The sequence below is a fragment of the Belonocnema kinseyi genome, chromosome 5 (genome assembly GCF_010883055.1).
Source record: "Belonocnema kinseyi isolate 2016_QV_RU_SX_M_011 chromosome 5, B_treatae_v1, whole genome shotgun sequence".
NCBI classification, from domain to species: Eukaryota; Metazoa; Arthropoda; class Insecta; order Hymenoptera; family Cynipidae; genus Belonocnema; species Belonocnema kinseyi.
Genome location: NC_046661.1, coordinates 146,050,236 through 146,064,239, shown reverse-complemented (window position 1 = coordinate 146,064,239; position 14,004 = coordinate 146,050,236). Strand labels below are relative to the sequence as shown.

The following is a 14,004-nucleotide window of genomic DNA, read 5'->3' as shown; positions in this document are numbered from 1 at the left end:
TTTTTATTTAAAAATTAACCTATTTCTTTGAAAAATCATGTAATTTGTGAAAATTCGTCTTTTTTTGGTAGAAAATTCATTTTTTGTTAGAAATTTTATCTCGTTTTGGTTAAAAATGGAACTTCTTTAGTTGAAAATGTGTCTATTTTGGTTGAGGATGAAACTATTTTGTTGAAAATTAAAAAATTTGGTATAAAATTCAACTTTTTTTTGTAGAAAATTCGTAAGGGATTTAACTATTTTGTAAACAATAAAATGGTTTTGTCAAAAAAAATAGTTTTTATTTATTTCTTTAAATTTAAAATTAAGTTCTCAGTGGAAATGGAAATAGTCCATTTTCAAGGTGGCCGTTTTAATCAAAAAAAAATCCTTCTGGAAATCTTTCGTTTACAGCAAATTACAACTTTCTTGTCTTATTTAACATTTGTCTATCACCTATTTGTCACCTATTTTAGAAAAAAATGTGCAATATATTTTAGGCCCTGCTTTTAATCCTTTGTTTAATCTTTGAAATCAAGGTTGCTAATCGATGTAATTTCAGTTTATTTAATAAACTGAAACCCAACACTCGTCCTGCTTTCAGAATTCTGCATGTGAATGAGAGGCCAAGTGTTCAAAGTGGCCTCCAGCTACTGGAATTGTGTCTCGGTTACAATCCTCAAGATCCCTGGCTTCTCTCGACTCTACTATCGAGCATCAGTGCACTTTTTGTCTTTTTGTCAATGTCAACCGGATCAATGGCAATGCCAGGAGTCACGATTTTGCCCCGGGTCCTGGAGAAAATTTTCGCAGCACTCGTTTACTCCGGACCGGGAGAAACAAAAGCGACCCGTTCAAAATCGAGTAAAAATGTGCGAAGACATGCTGCGAGTCTGATGGTGAAAATTGGACACAAGTATCCACTTTTGCTCTTGCCAATTTTTCAACAAATTCACACGACTGTTCAGGGTTTGGTACGGGAACCGAGTCAGCTCACCAGAATGGAAAGTGTCCTTTTGTTCGAGGCTTTGCTTCTAATTTCAAACCACTTTTGCGATTACGAGAGACAAACGAGGTTTGTATTTTATTTTACAAAATAATTTAGGCCCCCTCACACAGTTCCCATGGGATTAAAAATCGAAGCGAAATTCAAGTTTTCATTGTTTTAAACATTTTGGTGAATTTAAAAAAAAAAAAAGGATTTCTACTTTATCTAGATTTACAGGGCATATGAGTTTTAAAAAAATCCACGTTTCAAGTGAAAATTTGTCACAATTTCAGAATTTCTTCTGCCAAATTTTGGAGAAAAAAAAAAGAAAAGTAAACATATACATTTTTTAAACATTTTCCGTTGAGTGTTTGACTTTTTTTCTTGGGAATTCCACTACTTGCTTTTAAAAGCAATGCTTTAACTAAAAGTTTAATTATTTTTCTGAAAAAATCTACTTTTTGTGGAAATTTTTTTGTGAAATTTGAAAAATCCACTACTTGGTTGAAAATAAATGTTTTTTATCTAAAAATTGACCTATTTTTTTGGAAATCATGTAATTTGTAAAAATTTGTTTTTTTTTTTGTAGAAAATTAATCTTATTGGTTAAAAATTAACCTATAGTTCAACAGCTAAATTCTTTTGTTAAAAATTAATATTTTTTTCGATGATTTCGTCATTTTGATTAAAAATTTATGTCTGTTTAAAAATGTATTTACTTTGTTAAAAATCAATTCTTTATCTAAAAATTTAACTATTTTCTGAAAAATTCTGGTTTTGATTGGAATTTTATCTTTTTTCGGATCCAAAACCATAATCTTATTGGTAAAAAATTAATCCATGATTAAATCTTTTGTTGGGAAATAACCATTTTTTCTTGAAAATTCAATCTTTTTTTTTTAATGTAACTAGTTTGTTAAAAAATAAATTTTTCACCCAAAAATTTAACTATTTCAGTATAAAATTTAACTATTTTCCTAAAAAATTCAACTTTTGGTTGAAATGTTGTTTTTTTCGGATGAAAAATCAACTACTTGGTTGAAAAAAAAAATTTTTTATTTAAAAATTGACCTCTTTTTTTTTGAAAAATCATGTAATTTGTGAAAATTCGTTTTTTTGTAGAAAATTAATCTTATTGGTTAGAAATTAATCTATAAATAAATTTTTTTTACTTTTTTTTTTGGGGAATTTGCCCTTTTTTCTTGAAAATTCAACTACTTGTGTTTAAAAGCTGAATTCTTTAGTTTTTGACTAAAAATTCAATCTATTTTTCTATTCTATTCAAACTATTTTTTTGAAAAATTTTACTTTTTGCGGAAATTTGATCTTTTTCAGGTGAAAAATCCACTACTTGGTTGAAAATAAATGTTTTTTATCTAAAAATTAACCTATTTCTTTGAAAACTCATGTGATTTGTGAAAATTCGTCTTCTTTGTAGAAAATTAATCTTATCGGTTGAAGATTAATCTATAAATACATTTTTTTTACATTTTTTGGGGGCAATTTACATTTTTTTTTCTTGAAAATTTAACTGCTTTTGTTTAAAGGCTAAACTCTTTTGTTAAAAAGAAATTTTTCATTTTAAAATTTAACTATTTCAGTATAAAATGTAACTATTTTTCTGAAAATTTTTACTTTTGATTGAAATTTTATCTTTTTCGGATGAGAAATACACTACTTGGTTGAAAATACATATTTTTTATTTAAAAATAAATCTATTTCTTTGAAAAATCATGTAATTTTTTAAAGTTCGTCTTTTTTGTAGAAAATTAATCATATTGATTAAAAATGAATCCATAAATAAATTTATTTACATTTTTTTGGGGGAATTTACCTTTTTTTCTTGAAAATTTAACTGCTTGCGTTTAAAAGCTACATTCTTTTGTTAAAAATTAATTTTATTCTTCAATGATTTCGTCTTTTCGATTGAAAATTCATATCTGTTTAAAAATGTATTTACTTTGTTGAAAATAAATTATACAACTAAAAATTTAACTATTTTTCTGAAAAATTACATTTTTAGTTGAAATTTTATCTTTTTCGGATGAAAAATCCACTACTTGGTTGAAAATGAACATTTTTTATTTAAAAATTGACATCTTTTTTTGAAAAATCATGTAATTTGTGAAAATTCGTCTTTTTTTTTAGAAAATTAATTTTATTGGTTAAAAATTAATCCATAAATAAATTTTTGGTTGGGAATTTACCTTTCTTTCGCGAAAATTCAATTATTAACGTTTAAAAGCTGAATTCTTTTGTTTTTTAATAGAAAATTCAATCTCTTTAAAAATGTAACTGTTGTGTTGAAAATCAATTTATAAATTTTAACGTTAAAAATTAAACTGGTTCCATTGGAACTTCTTAAACGAATGTAAAAGTCTTATTAAAATTTTATAAATTGTTTTTAATTTTAAAATAACTTAATAATAATTTTTATAATTAAAGGCTTTTTTAAAATCCAGTATAAAATATTCCATTTTTAAATCATGCAGTTTGAAACGTTTCAATCAAGAAAAAGAACAATTACTTAATATTTAGAATAATATGACTGTTAATTTAAAATCAATATTTATAAATTAAATATTCAAAACTAAAAAGAAACTAAACTTCGAACGTTGCCATTTTAATTTTTCTGTTTTAAAAAATAATTGAACGCTATTTAGAAGATTTAAAAAAATTCAAAATTAATTAAAAATTTTATATGATTTCAAATAATTTAAACGAAGTATCTACGTGTTCCGAAAAATATTCGGCTATTCGCACCAAAATTTCGGTGCAAATAGCCCACGGCCTAATTTAAAAAAAGAAAGATTTCGGCAGATTTCGAACAAAAAATTTAGAAGCTTTCTAAGAATTTTAACAGGCTTCAGAAGAATAATAACATTTTTTAAGATTGCTAGGAAAATTGTATATGATTTTCCACTTAGAAAAATTATTTGAAATTCGAATAATTTTAAAAGATATTTAGAAGTTGTAGAAAACTTTTAATAATATTTTTTAATTTGGAAAAATTTGAAAAAACATGCAGATGTAGCAAAATCTTGAAATAAAACTTCGAAGTATTTTAAGGATTTTTAAACTATTTAAAATAAAAATAATTTAACTTTTAATTTTAACAGGGAATTTTCAATATTTTACAAATTTATAGTTCGAGCTGGAATTTATCCAGAATCATAATAATTTTGACTTGGAACCCGGGAATTTTCAAATTTTAACCAATTTCGAAATTGTACAGGAAATTTTCTAAGCGGAACAAAATTCTGAATTGGAACAGGAAATTTTTCCAAAGAATTGGAAGAATGAGTGTGTTAACATTTTTGTTTGGAACTTCTAAATACATTTTAAAATGAATCGAATTTTTCCTACAACTTTTGGAAAATTCTGCAGATTAAAAAAAAAACTTAAAATCTTCCAGATTCTGTTGTAATCATTTTGAAAATCTCTTAAGATCTTTTTAAATTTTCTGTTATAATAATTTTAAAAAAATTAAAAATCATTTTCAATTTTCCTATGAATCTTACGAAAATGTTTTTATTCTTTTTAAGCCTTTCACAAATCTTAAGAAGTTTCGAAATTTTTTGTTTGAAATCTGCAAAGAATAGGCATTTTGTTTTAAATTCGGCTGTAGGTATTTGCACCAAAAATTTCGGTACGAATAGCTTAATTTTTTTGGGTCACAAACTTCGTTTAAATGATTTGAAATCATTTCAAGTTCTAAATATAATTTAATATTTTTTCAATTTCTAAATATTAATCTTTTACACAAATAATAAGTGTTCCTATTGTTTTTTATAGATTCAAATTTTAAGGATTTTTTCTATAATTTGCAGGATTTTCTCAAAGTTGTAGGAACAATTCAATTAATTTAAAAATATATTTAAACGTTTCGAAAAATTTTAAAGAATGATTTTAAATTTGGAAAAATATCAAACTACTTCTAGATTTCTCAATATTTTGAAGCAAAATTGTTAAGTTTTTGAAGGATGCTTAAAGTATTTAAAATGAAATTAATTTAACTTCTAATTTAAAAACTGTTAAGTTAAAAAAATTATTTTTGATTTTTTAATTTGTATTTATCCAAAAGAATTATAATTTGTCTTGGAACAGGTAATTCTAAAATTTAAATAAATTCCGAGCTGGAACAGAAAATTTTTTAACCGAACGAATTCTAATTTTAAGTTGAAACGGGATGTTTTCGAAGAAATTAAAATTATGAATTGGAACAGGTCATTTTATAAAAAATTTTAATTCTTTGTTGAAACGGAACATTTTTCAAAAGTTCTGAGTTGGAACTGAAATTAATTCAGGAGAATAATAATTTCCAATTAAAAATTGAATTTTTCCAACAGAATTATTGTTCTCTGTTGAAACGAGTTATTTTCAAAAAAATGTAAATTATGAATGGAACAGGGAATTTTACAAAAAAAATATAATTGTTACAATTAATTGAAATGGAGAATTTTCGAAAAAATTCAAATTCTGGATTCGAACAGAGAATTTTTCATTTTTAATCAATTCTGAGTTGAAACTATTTATTGTATTTATTAACAAGGGATTTTTTAACAGAATTAATTATAATTTTAAGTTGAAACGGGAGTTTAAAAAAAAATTAAAATTGTGAATTGGAACAGTGAATTTTACAAAAATTCTAATTCTTAGTTGAAGCGGCAAATGTTCGGAAAGTGTTAAAATCCCGAGTTTGAACAAGAAATGTTCAATTTTTAACGAATTACGAGTTGGAACTGAATTTGATTCAGGAGAAGAATAATTTTCAATCGAAAATTAAATTTTTCCAACAGAATATTTTGTGTTGAAACTTACTATTCCGAGCTGGAACAGGGAATTTTGTAATAAAATGATTTCTAATTGCTGAAACGGGATGTTTTCGAAAAAATTTAAATTATAAATTGGAATAGGGAATTTTACCAAAAAAATTAGAATTCTTACAATTAGTTGAAATGGAGAATTTTCGAAAAGAATTAAAATTCTGTATTTAAACATGGAATTTTCAACAGTTTCTGGGCTGGAATTAGAATTTTAAATTGCTTAAAATGATATAATTTTGCACATTTTTAAATTCATTGATTGATTCTTCAATTTAGATAATTAAAAAATTAATCACGTTGATTTATATTTTTGGAATCGAATCTAAATGTTTGAACTCTGTAATTTATAAAAGTTTAAAATGAGAATTTGAATAACAAATTTGTAAATTGAAAAACTTTTAAACTTCAATTTTCAAAGTTTCAAATTCAAGAGTTTCACTTTGAGTGCTTTCATTTGCAGATCAGTTTTTATTACTTCGAATTTAACCATTTTTAGATTTAGTGTTCGATTTTTTAAATATTGACCGTAAAAAAATTGTTTACGAACCGGGGAAAAATCGGGAATTTTTTTCTTTTATTTAAAATGTCCATCCTGCATTACATTTTTACATTCTCATCATTTATGATTGAGAAAGTATTAAAATTGTCGGAAATTTGACATCACACTTATTCAACGGATCTCCACGTTTCGAGACCCCCTGAATCCGAAAATCAGGTTTTCATGATGTCTGTCCGTCCGTCCGTAAACACGATATCTTTCGAAAAAATGAACGAATCAAATTCATCTTTGACACACGTTTTTTAGGTCCTAAAAGAAAGGACTAGTTCGTGAACCAGCCATTTTTTATAAAAATTCAAAGAGTGAGCCCATTTTGAAAATTTTTGAGACAACTTTTTTCTGAATTTGAAAATTCTATGTACGGATATTTATAGTATTAAAAAGAACAAGCAGTTTAATCCTTATGTCTTTTTTCGATAAAAAGAAAATTCTCAGAGTTATAGAGTTTTCAAAATTTTTTTAATCAATCGAAAATCAAAATTTGAAGCCGAAAATCGCAAGATATGAAAAAAAGTCAAGAGAAGAAAAACATTTCTTTTTGTAAGCCCTACAAGATTTTCATAACGAATTTTTGGATTTTCTTCAAAAATCGAAAATTCAAATTTTGATTGCACAAAAAATAATGGAAAATAAAATAACTTTCGAAAAAATGAACGAATCAAATTCATCTTTGACACACGTTTTTCAGGTCCTGAAAGAAAGGACTAGTTCGTGAACCAGCCATTTTTTATAAAAATTCAAAGAGTGAGCCCATTTTGAAAATTTTTGAGACAACTTTTTTTCTGAATTTGAAAATTCTATGTACGGATATTTATAGTATTAAAAAGAACAAACAGTTTATCCTTATGTCTTTTTTCGATAAAAAGAAAATTCTCACAGTTATAAGAGTTTTCAAAATTTTTTTAATCAATCGAAAATCAAAATTTGAAGCCGAAAATCGCAAGATATGAAAAAAAGTCAATAGAAGAAAAACATTTCTTTTTGTAAGCCCTACAAGATTATCATAACGAATTTTTGGATTTTCTTCAAAAATCGAAAATTTTGATTGCACAAAAAATAATGGAAAATAAAAAAATCCATTTTGTGGACAAACTATGTAGGATACGAAAAAAGATAAATGATCAAAAATGGTTATCCCAAAAAAGATCTAAAAGAGATCTTTTTGATAAAGTTTTTTTTCAAGCATTCCAAATGCAAAGAATAAATATCCAAGTGCGAGATTTAACCGTCGCGCGCCCTAGGCGCGCTCAAACTGGCGAGCGACGAGAATGTGCCTACGAGGCGGGCAGATTTTTTTGTTGAGAATTTATCGGAAAAAATAGGGGATTTTGACGATCTGAAATTTGAATTTTTCAAGATTTGTTGCGGAAGTGATTGGCGAAGCTTCGAGACGATTCGTGGAGATGGGAACGGAGGCATTTAAAGGACCCCTGGAATTGATAAGATTTCTGGGTTTGGACAAAACTCCGCTGGAGAATGGACTCGAGGATCCGAAGGGGACAAATCGATCCGATTTGATGTACTGCATTTGCACGGTGTTGAGTGTCGTGAAGCGGTGTTCAATTCCCGAGGATCCGGATCGAGCAGCTCGGGGAGGATTTGTGGCAGCCTTGAGCGAAAGTGGCAATCCTGTATATAGAAATCCGGCAACTCCTCACATTATTCCAGTACTGCCGACGCTTTTTAATCTTCTCAGGGCGATGAACGCTCTCTTTACGCCTCCGGCTCTCGCGCTTCTTTCCGAGGTGAGATTATTTATTTATTTATTTATTTATTATTTGCATTTTCAGTCCTTGGACCGGGAATGACCGTGAATTTAATTTTTAATCGTGAATTTTACCAATATTTAGGGGAAAAAGTCCTTCCCACTTTGATTTTAACCGGTTTAAAAATAATTAGTTTAATTCTAATCTTTTTTCAATTGTGGTGTCATTCAGTTTAAAATGCGTAATTTGAAGATATTTCATTGGAAAAATCTTCCATTTTAGAATTTTTGGCTGGCCGCTGGACCGGGGAACCGGGAATTTTACAAATTTTTAGAAGAAAAATCTGTCCAAGTTCGATTTCGACAGTTTTGATCTTTTTCTATTATGATATAATTCAGTTTACAATGCGTAATTACAAAAATTTTTACTTGAAAAATTCTTCATTTTAGATTTATATTTTTCAGCGTATATTCATAATTTACAGAATATTAAAGTTCAGTCTTGAAGACTTTAACAATTAAAATTTAAAAGCATTTGAAGTCGAAAATTTTTGATAACAAACAGTATTATTTTATTACTGTAAATATAAATAAATGAATAAATAGTTTTTTTAATGGATCTGCACTTGTTTATGTGATAAAACGATTCTAAGTTCGTTCGAACTTTAAGAATTTCCAGATCTATTTTCAACTTAAAAATAACTTGATAATAATATATTCGTAATTAAAGGCATTTATTAAATTAAAAATATTGTTCCAGTCTAAATGATTAAATTTTTTAACTCATTTAATATAGATTTTTTTAATTAAGAAAAATAATAATTATTTAATATTTAGAAATATTTCACTGTTCAATTAAGACGAGTAAATTGAAGCTAAATATTTAAAAGTAAACAATTTGAAACTTCATTCTTTGACATAGAAAGCTTTGAATCAAAAAAATATTGAGTAATTTTAAGAGATATTTAGAAGTTTTGAAAAGATTCAAAATTATTTTAAAACTTTAAACGCTATCAAGTAATTTAAACGAAGTGTGTAAAAAATTCAGAACTTCTAAACATATTTTAAAATGAATAGAATTTTTCCAACAATTTTTATAAAATCCTGCAAAAAAAAATCCTTAAAATCTTTCAGGGTCTTTTTGGATAATTTTGGAAATATTTTTAAAGTCTTTTTAAATATTCTGTTAAACTAATTTTGTAAAATAAAAAACTATTTTCAATTTCTTAGTTTGTTGTTTGAAATCTGCAAAAATCTGTATTTTGTTTTAAATTATATTGTGGGTATTTGCACCGAAATTTCGGTACGAATAGCCGAATTTTTTCAGGACCCAAACTTCGTTTAAATTATTTGATAACATTTCAGGTTTTAAATTAATTGTGAATCTTTTTAAAACTTCTAAATATCTCTTAAAAGTACTCTAATTTTTTCTAAAAATAATAAGTGTTCAATTGTTATTTATAAATCCAAATTTGATCGAAAATTTTTTTAATCCGCAGGATTTTCTAGAAGTTGCAGGAAAAATTCAATTAATTTTAAAAGTTATTTAAATGTTCTGAAAAAATTTCAAAAATAATTTTTAATTTTTAAAAATTGAAAACAACTTTAAGATTTCACAAGATTTTGAAATAACATTTTAACGATTTTCAAGGATGCATAAGCTATTTAAAATGAAAATAATTTCACTTCTAATTTATGAACTTTTGAGTTAAACAAAATAAAATTTTTAATGTGTCTGGCCTCGAAATGTTTGAGGAAATTTTAAAAGATTTTATTTAATTTGTCCTGAACCTCACCTTGAATTCTTAAGCATGACAACTAATTATTTGAATTCCCTTGAACTTTTCTAAGCTTATTTGAAAGTTACTGAATTCATATTCATATTTTCAAATTGTTTTAAATTCTTTTGATTGTTTTTTGTTCGCCTTGATTTTTTTTTATGAATTTCATCGACTTCTTCTATTTTATCTTAAATTCCTGTAAATTCATTCCAGTGTTACGGAAATGAATGGATTTTATTGTTGATTTTTTAACATTTTTTTCCAATTCATTTGAATTCTTTTGAATGTAACTTGAATTTTTCTGAAAAAGTTCCCTATGAGTGTGACAAAAAGTACCCTTTGGTACTGTTTCAATTGGAAAGTCTTAAAGAAATTAATTAATATAACTTCAAAATAATATATTTGTAATTAAAGGCCTTTATTAAATGTCAAATATAAATTGAGTCTAAAATATTCCACTTTTAAAAAATGCAATTTTAAATTTTTCAATCAGAAGACAAAAAATTTCCTAGAAAAATTGAATTTATTTTTTATTTGAATAACCTAATTTTTAAATAATATTTAAAAAGATTCATAAAGATTTGCAAAATTTTGAAAAATGAATGTGGAAGATTTTAAGTAAAATTTCTTTAATTTGTCAGAGTTAAAAAAAATTCACTTGAAAAAATTTAAAACAATATGTTTCAAGATTTTGAAATAAAATTTCAAAGCATTTTATGGATTTTTAAACTATTTGAAATAAAAATTATTTAACATTTTATTTGAACAGGGAATTTTTAAAAGAATTCCGAGCTAGTACTGGAAATTTTCGAAAAGGAAAAAAAAAATGAATCGAAGCAGGGAATTTTAACCGATTCTGAGTTGAAATTGGTATTTAACGAAAAGAATTATAATTTTTCATGGAACAGCCAATTCTAAGGTTTAAATAAATCCCTAGTTGGAATGGGAAATTCTTTAACAGAATAAATTCTAAGTTGAAACGGGATATTTTCGAAAAAAAATTAAATTATTGATTGATTGAGACTTTTCGAAAAGAATTAAAATTCTGGATTTGAACAGAGATTTCTTCGAAAGAATTTTATTTAATTGCAATGAAAAATTTTCTTAAAGAATTAAAATTCTGGATTTGAACTGGGAATTTTTAATTTTTGACGAATTCTGAGCTGGAATTAAAATTTTTCCAGCCAAATAACAGTTTTCAATGGAAAATTGAATTTTCCAAACAAAATTGATTTTCTATGTTGACACGAGGTATTTTAGAAAAAATGCATATTATGAATTGGAACAGGGAATTTTACAAAAAAAAAAAATATTATTTTTACAATTAGTTGAGATGAAGAATTTTGGAAAAGTATTAAAATTCTGGATTTAAATAGGGAATTTTCAGTTTTTAACCAATTCTGATTTGAAACTGATATTTATCGAAACAATTATAATTTGTGTTGGAACAGGGAATTAAAAAATTTAAATAAATTCCGAGCTGGTCCGTTGAAACGGAAAATTTTCGAAAAAGTATTAAAATCCCGGATTTGAAGAATAAATTTTCAATTTTTAACCGATTCTGAGTTGGAACTGAAATTGATCCAGGAGAATAATAATTTTCAATCGAAAATTGAATTTTTCCAACAGAATTATTTTTCTGTGTTGAAACGAATTATTTTCAAAAAATTTAAATTATGAATTGGAACAGGGAATTTTACAAAAAAAAATTATTTTTACAATTAGTTGAGATGAAGAATTTTCGAAAACAATTGAAATTCTGGATTTTTGAACAGAATGGAATTTAAAATTGTTTAAAATGGTATAATTTTGAACATTTGAAATTCATTGATTGATTCTTCAATGTTGAAAAGTGTTAGTATTTTCCACTTTATACGTGTAAATTATTGAGCATTTTAATACAAAATTGTTGAATGAAATAACTTTTAAACTTTAATTTTTAATTTAATAGTTATCGTTTTTATTTTAGGACAGGGAGTTTTTGTAAAGACTGGTAAAGAAATATAATTTCACATCGATCAGGAATTTTTGAATTCATAATTTTAATTGAAACTTAATCAATGGTTGACAAAATAACTACTTTTTTAAAAATAAATTTTTTAAACTAAAAATGTTACTATTCTAGAAGAAAATCTAACTATTTTCCTGAAAATCCGTTTTTTTGTTTTTCAACCGGAAAATTCTATTTTTAGTAGAAAATTGATCTTTTTGGTTGAAAATTAATTTTTTAATTGAAAATCAACTATTCCATTTTTTGTTGAAAATGTATGTTTTCTAGTTCAAAATATAACAATTTGCATGAAAATATATGTTTTTAAATTGAAAATTCACGTAATTTGTTTTTAAAAAAATTTTCTTGTCAGTGAAAAATTCAAGTTTTCTAGTTTTATATTTATCATTTCAGTTGAAAGTTCATCTTTTTGGTTGAAAATAAAATTACTTGGTTGAAAGTTAAAATATATTGTGAAAAATCAATTTTTGTTAAAGATTCATTATTTTAATTAAAAATTCTTTTTTTTTTTGAAAATGGGCTATTTGTTTGAAAAATTGTTTTTTTTTGTTGTTGTTAAAAAATAGATTTTTTTGATAAAATTATATTTTAAATTTAATCTCCTTTTAATCCTAATTAATATAATATTAATATAATAAAATAAATCAAATTAAAAAGTAATAAATTTAAAAATGATAAAATCAATATATATTAATATAGTTATTCTTAATATTAAATTTAAAAAATGCTTCTTTTCGGTTAAAAATTCCAGTTTTCTGCTCATATATTTATCACCTTAGTTGAAAGTTCATCTTTTTGGTTGAACATTTTTTTCTTGTCTAAACATTTAATTATTCAATTTTTGGTTGAAAACGATCTCTTTTTTTAGTTAAAAATTCATATTTTTGGGTTGAAAATTGATTTTTTCAGTTCACAATTCAACAATTTGGCTGATTATTATTATTATTTTTATTTTTATTGAAAATCGAACTATTCCGTTGAAAATTTACATATTTTATTTTAAAAATCGATATTTTTTGTAGATAACGATCTTTTTTAAAGTTAACCTCTTGTTTAAAAATGCTTCTTTTTGGTTAAAAATTCAAATTCATCTTTTAGGTTGGAATTTTTTTACAAAATGTTGTTTTTTTTGTTGGATAAAAAAGATTTTTTTCCAAAAAGTGAACTATTTTGTTGCAAATTTGTTTCTTTTTTGGTTGAAAATTGTTTTACTGAAAAAAATGTTCCAGTTGATATATTATTCCATCTGTTATTAATTATTCAATTTTTTGTTTTAAAAAATGATCTTTTTATTTATTTGTTTAGAGAAATTCACGGGCAGGGCCCTTTATTACAGAAAAGTCTTTAATTCTAATTAAAATGAAAATTCGTAGTTAAACGATTGTTAAGACTATTACATTTTTTAATTGCAAATTCATTTTTTTTTTTTTTTGAAAATTCAGCTGTTTCAGTTTAAGATTCATTGGTTTAGTTGAAAACTCATCTTTTTTGGTTTAAAATTCAATTCTAGTTGGAGATTCATAATTTTAGTTAAAAATTCATTAGTTAGGTGGAAACTTAATTTTTTTACCTAAAAATATAACTTATATTTTTGGTTGCAAATTTTTTGTTCAAGTTCAAAATTCAATTGTTTGGTTGAATATTTGTCTTTTTTAATTGAAAATTTAAGTATTTCGTTAAAAATTCAAGTATTATATTGAAAAATTGTATTTTTTGGTAGAAAATTAATCTCTGTTTGAAAATTATTTTCATTATTTAAAAATTTATCTTCTTGGTTTGAAATTAAACTATTCTATTTAAAGATACATAATTTTATTTGAAAATTCATTTATTTTGCTATTTCTTGCTCTGTATTGTTAAATGATGTTTAGAATGAACGTGATGAATGAAAATAAATGTTTTTATTTTGTGGCAAATATAAATTTGTTACTTTTAGCTGACCGGGAAAACCCGGGAAAGGACGTGGAATTTAAAATCGTTCGCCGAATCGCCCCTCCTGGATAACGTAGTTTATCGACGATCCTCCTAATATTAAAAAATTTGTTCTGGATTATAAAATGATTTCTTTTTAATATTAAAGTATAATTTTCAATGTTCAATTCTCAGGGTTACAGAAATGCATTCGGCCTACTGGAATCGGAGAAAGCAAATTTGT

General features: G+C 24.8%; 1 protein-coding gene across 1 annotated transcript in view; it reads left to right on the top strand.

Moving 5' to 3' along the window:
- LOC117172320 (exportin-5) overlaps nt 1–14,004 on the top strand; it is a 68,882-nt gene that overhangs the window by 32,707 nt on the left and 22,171 nt on the right. The window contains exons 5-7 of the mRNA XM_033360104.1: nt 584–1,054; nt 7,710–8,097; nt 13,956–14,002. Of these exons, the coding sequence (XP_033215995.1) occupies nt 584–1,054; nt 7,710–8,097; nt 13,956–14,002 (906 nt within the window). The remainder of the gene's footprint in view (nt 1–583; nt 1,055–7,709; nt 8,098–13,955; nt 14,003–14,004) is intronic.